This window comes from Gossypium hirsutum, chromosome D13 (genome assembly GCF_007990345.1).
Source record: "Gossypium hirsutum isolate 1008001.06 chromosome D13, Gossypium_hirsutum_v2.1, whole genome shotgun sequence".
In the NCBI taxonomy this organism is placed as follows: Eukaryota; Viridiplantae; Streptophyta; class Magnoliopsida; order Malvales; family Malvaceae; genus Gossypium; species Gossypium hirsutum.
The window spans coordinates 54,157,297-54,162,985 of NC_053449.1; the positions used below are offsets into that span (position 1 = coordinate 54,157,297).

The 5,689-nt window shown below is 29.9% G+C and overlaps 1 protein-coding gene across 1 annotated transcript; it reads left to right on the top strand.

Moving 5' to 3' along the window:
* Nucleotides 1-231: 231 nt before the first annotated feature.
* Nucleotides 232-1,618, top strand: LOC107919777 (uncharacterized). The gene is made up of 3 exons (XM_016849150.2): nucleotides 232-432; nucleotides 539-616; nucleotides 1,223-1,618. Exons 1-3 carry the CDS (start codon nucleotides 343-345, stop codon nucleotides 1,382-1,384), a joined length of 330 nt encoding a protein of 109 aa, XP_016704639.1. The 5' UTR covers nucleotides 232-342; the 3' UTR covers nucleotides 1,385-1,618.
* Nucleotides 1,619-5,689: the final 4,071 nt, after the last annotated feature.

A 5,689-nucleotide genomic window follows, 5' to 3' on the forward strand; every position in this document is an offset into this window, starting at 1 on the left:
AATCATGAAAATATTTAAATATATTTTAAAATTGAGTTAGATAGGCCGGTCCAGTATTAAGCAATAATATTTTTATTATTTGAGTAGGAACAAATGTATGTGAGGTGGAAAATTGAGTTAAATTAACCACACATTAACCCTATAATACTGGGTCATCTTTGACTATACAAGGTATATCTTTTGATCCAATCGTTCTCACAAGTTACTCTCACGACAGCCAACATACACCACTATTTCCTTCCCTAGATACTCACTTTGCAAGGACAAGTTAACGATAAATTCAAACAAGAACAAAAAAAATCCAAATAAAGGGAACACAAGCCAAAGTCCAAATAAACTAAAATGGCTTTGTTAAACCCAGTTAAGAAACTTATCAATGTAGGCAAATTTGGAGGTAGAGTTGCTTCAGCTGTTAGGCGAAGATATATTCAAGTAATGTTGTTCTTTTTCTTCTCATTTTAATCTTTAGCTTCATTGTTGGTTCTAATAGGCAAGTTTTTGTTGGAAATATTGATTGGGTTTATTTCATTTGGCATAGGCAAGTTCAAAGCGAGAGGCTCAAGCATGTGAGAGAGCAAAGGAAACTGTCAAACAAGGAGTTAATGAAGCAAAGGAGGTTAGTGGGAACATGAAATCTAAGACTCATGCGACTGCTAACCAATTAAGTAATATATATATTTTGTCAAGCTAGTTGTTTGAAGTAATTTCGGTAAAAATATAATGGAAATCTGTATTAAGTGTCAATTTGCATTTTTGTCACTCTACTTTAAAATGGACAAAATTAATCCATGAACATTAGATCAAAAGACCAAACTCGTCTTTCTGTTCAAAATTTCATTCTTTTTTATTGTTAAAAATTAGCATTACTAACAGAACAATCAAATAGTGACATGTGGTGCTCCATGTGTACCTCATGTTAACGCATGGGGACCAGCCTTTAACGGTAGAAATAAATGTAATTTTTAATCGAAAGACCAATTTACTCTTTGATGTAATATATAGGGATTAATTTGCAATTTTTTGGATAGAAAGATAAAATATAATTCAACTTATTGTATAATGACCTCCATAATACTTTTACCGGTAATTATGGGATTGCATGTTTCGGATCAGACACAAATATTCAGAAAATGAAGAGTTTGGATACGTAGTTTTGAAGGTGAAAGTGTGGTGTTGTATTTGGGATTATATTACGTTTAATTTTGTGGCAAAAAATTGATAGGTGAACAAGAAGGCAAATAGCAAAGCGCAAAGTGCATGGGACTCCGCAAAAGAGACTGCTCAAAAGGCTAAAGACAATATGTTTGGAAAAGCCGATGAATCGAAGGAAGTTATTAAACAAAATGCAGAAAAGATTAAGCAAAGCATGAACAAAAAGGACTGATTATTTATTTCATTTTAAAATCTTAAGCCATAGAACAAAATAAATAAATTTGCCCTAAGGTCAACTACCCACTTCTTATTTGGTTCCATCATTCAAAACTATTTACCTTTTACTAGTTTTTTAGGCTATTTTCATGGGTAGCTAATTGCCATTTATTATGATATGTATTACTATTTTGATTACTAAATTTTTGGGAATTTAAAGAATATATCAATATTTGTTGGATTCTCATTATCTGCAATGCTATTATCTAGTTACATTATGCATAAATAAACAAAATAAATTTTCACTAACATAATAATCACAATCATAATAATAATCATCACTATTAAAATAGTCACTTTTATTTCCCTCGGATTATATTTTAGGTACTTATGTTTGAAATGTTAGTTTTAATCACTTACGTTAACGTGTTGCAACATTTTAGTCACTGATTCATTAATTGTCGTTAACAGTGTAATGGTAAGCTGATGTGGTACGTTAAATCATCATTTCAAACAAAATTTTTAGGTTAAATTATATAATTGGTCCCCATATTTTTTGTTTTGAGAAATTTAATTTTTTTCTTTTATGTTCTTTTAACTTTCCTTTTTTTCTTTATTTTCCATTCTCTTCTGCTTCTCCCTCTGTTTTCCTCCCTTCTCCATCTCTTTTAACGTAGTTTTTCTATGTTTTTCATTTGTTAAAATTTTTTTATGTTTATGAAAAAAGAGAAGGTGAAAGCTAAAACCAGAATAAAACTCGCTTCACATATTCTCACCCCAAAATTACAAACCCTTATCATCCATCATCGCTTTAACGAACCAATTTGGATATCTCAATGACCTAGTCCACAAACTCGTCTCACTCGAAGATCTCGCCAGTTGTGACTAATGGCAGCCCACCTTCAACAAAGTTTCCTAAGCGTCTGTCCGCTTAACCTCCTAACTTACCTCCACCACCACCTTATCTATCTTACCTACAACATTCTCTCCCTCTCGAAACTACGTTGTTTCACGAATTCTTCAAATAAGCTCTACACTCTCAATGACTAAAACGACCACCATATGAAACTTACCCTCAACTTTACCCAAACCAGTTTGGTTCCATGCTCCCTTTCTCTCTTCGGTTCATCCATGCTCGATTCTCAATCAAGCTTGCTTGGGAATATCCAAGAAGATTTAGATCAGTTTTATCGTTTGCTTAATTTTATTCGTCAGAAAAAAAAGAAAGGAATAATCTACACGATTCTATAAAAGTTTGGAAACGGAAAAAAATTTGTTTTGAATATAAAGAATTCAATTTATGCTTACATTTGATTAAGGACGTGATTTTTTTTATATTGATTAGTTAGATCCAATTTTAATTTCAAAATTAGGTTATATTCAAATCGAGATTTGATTAAGAATAATTGATATTCAATTTTCAGTGAAATTCAATTTAGGAATCATGTGAAAGAGACAAGGACTAAATTTATTTGGTGGGCAAAAATTATGTTTCTATGGTGAAGACTATGAGAAGAGAGAAAAATAAAGGGGAATAAGAAAGGGAAAATAAAGACATAAAAAGAAAAAATTAAACTATTCAAAAAAAATAAAAATATGGAGACTAGTTTAAGAAATGGAAAAATAAAAAACCTATGTTAAAAGAAATGGAAAAGGGAGGAAAACAGGGGGAGAAGGAGAAGAGAATGGAAAATAAAGAAAAAAAATGAAAAGTTCAAATAACATAAAAGAAAAAATTTAAATTGCTCAAAACGAAAAAAATATAAGAATCAATTGTATGATTTAACCTAAAATTTTTGTTTGAAATGATGATTTAACGTGTCACATTAGCTTACTGTTACACTGTTAATGACAATTAACACTCAATGACTAAAATGTTATAACACGATAACGTAAGTGACTAAAATGTAACTGTACAGGCCCAATTTACCCAGGCCTTAAACACAACAAAATTAAACAAAATTAAAATAAAACCCCGGGCCCAGATCAAACCCAAACGGCCCAATTTTTTTTAAAAAAAACCCAAAATTGGCCCAATTGGGCCCAAAAATTAAACAAGCATCACGGAACCCTAGGGTTCCCTACCTTGCCCAGCGCCGTACGCCTTCTGCAGCCTACCCCTCTGCCACCACCGTTCGCCTTGTCCCATTGCCACCTGCTTCACCTGCAAACAATAAAGAAAACCACAACAACAAGCAAGAGAAAAAATTGGTGCTTTTTTTATTTCGGTATAAAAACCGATTGTAAAGAAGAAAATGGGGGGATTTTCTTTGATTTCTTTTCTTTTCTTTCGGCAAAGGCCGAATACATTGTAAAAGGGGTTCCTTTTATTTGAATCTGGAGAAATAAAAGAAAATAAAGTTTCAAAGAGATTTTTTTCTTGATTTCGATCTTCTTTTTATTATCTATTTTATTTTTTATTTTATTTTTTTATAAACGAAAATAAAAGAAAGAAACATACCTGAATCACTCGTGGCCCCGTCGTCGGAAGACCCTTCGTCGTCGTCAAAATCAGGTTCAAAAAGGAGGGTCTAATGCCCTTGGTCCCTCAGGTCGAAGACCCGGCCTTTGTGCACCGAGAAATAAGGGCCGAGGAGCCCATTTCTTTCACCGTCGGCCATTGGCGACGATGGCGGCGCGTCGGAAGCCGGAGAGACCCTAATGGCTGGATTTGGGGATTTGAGAGAGAGGGCTCCAAAGCTCTCTGAATTTTTTTTAAAGAGGGGTTAAATCTGTTTTTTAGGGTTTTTTAACATTTATACCAAGAATGAAACGGCGCCGTTTAGCCCCCATGACCCGCGCGCGACCCGACCCGCTCCAGGTGGATCCGCACGTTTTCATGAAATGGGCTATTTGCCCCTTTGGTCCCTCCTCAATATTAATTTGTTTTTATTTAGTCATTCTACTTGTTTATTTATTTTTTAATTTGACCCCATTTTTTACACCTGTTTCATTTTGGTCCTACATGAAACGATGCGCTTGAAGGTTGGGAATATTTTCCCAATCAGTCCCTTCCTTTTGATGCGCGTTTTACTTCAGTCCTTTTCGATTTTTTATTTTTGAATTTACCCAGTATTTTCGTTTTTATTTCAATATAATCCGTTTTTAGCAGTTTTATTGTTTAAATTAATCATTTTAATATTATTAATATTATTATCATTATTATTAGTTTTATTTTCCTTTTATTTATTCATTACTATTGTTAATATATTAATTAGTTTTTTATTATTGTAGCTTTATATATATATATAGATGTTTACATACTCTTATATTTTATAAGCTTAAAGTATATATATACATGTGTATATTTTTTTATAATTTATTTGTACATATATATACGTACCTATATATATATATTTGTATTATTATTTTATAATATTTACACATACTTACATACATACACATCTATATATATTTCATTTTCATAAATATATATACATATGTATACTTACATATTATATCTTATATATAGTTTTTATATTTCGAAATTCATGTATACCCACATATATTTTTAATATATATATCACTATACATTTTTAATTTTTATAAATACACATACCTATACCTATCTTTATATTTATATATATATTTTATAACTTTATACGTATATATATGTATACATACATACTCACATTTTTTATAATTTATATATATATTTATACCTATATACATATTTGCTAAATTGTTGTAGGTATATATTTATATGTATGTACGTATATATTTTTTTATACTTTCTAATTCGTATATATATTTACATCCATATTTTTAATTTAATTTAAACATGTATAAATTATCATCATTTATTTGTTCATATATCTTTTAAACTTTGATGCATACTTAGGTATATTTTTATATTGTATAATTTTTTTAATATATATATATATTTTTATTTTCACGAATACATGCACATACATATGTTTTTCATATTTTCATCATTTTATACATATTTATGTTTATATATCTTTTATATTTGTATCATTTCGTTAATTTTGTTCATTTATTTACATGTTTATTATTGTTTGTTTCTTACTTTAGTTTCTAATTATTTGTTATTTTGCCCGTATGATTGTTTTTTTTATGATTTGTTATTTTGCTTGTATCATTTTATTTACATTGTCATCGTTATTATTATTTTGCATCTATCTTTACTCAGATTTATCAAAAATGAAAAATTTCAAAATAAAAGCAACACTCGGTATTTAAAATCTTCGAGAGAATCGAGCCCTAACGTATTGGGTTCCAACTTTCTTTATTGAATCTAAATAATCAAAATTACTCTTTTTATAAAAAAATAAAAAATAAAAACTCATTATCGAGAATT

Bases quoted from the DNA above. Each gene is read 5' to 3' on its own strand.
- LOC107919777 (XM_016849150.2), top strand. From the start codon at position 343: ATGGCTTTGTTAAACCCAGTTAAGAAACTTATCAATGTAGGCAAATTT. The intron at 433-538 runs GTAATGTTGTTC...CATTTGGCATAG, and splicing joins TTAGGCGAAGATATATTCAA to GCAAGTTCAAAGCGAGAGGC. The intron at 617-1,222 runs GTTAGTGGGAAC...AAAAATTGATAG, and splicing joins GAGTTAATGAAGCAAAGGAG to GTGAACAAGAAGGCAAATAG.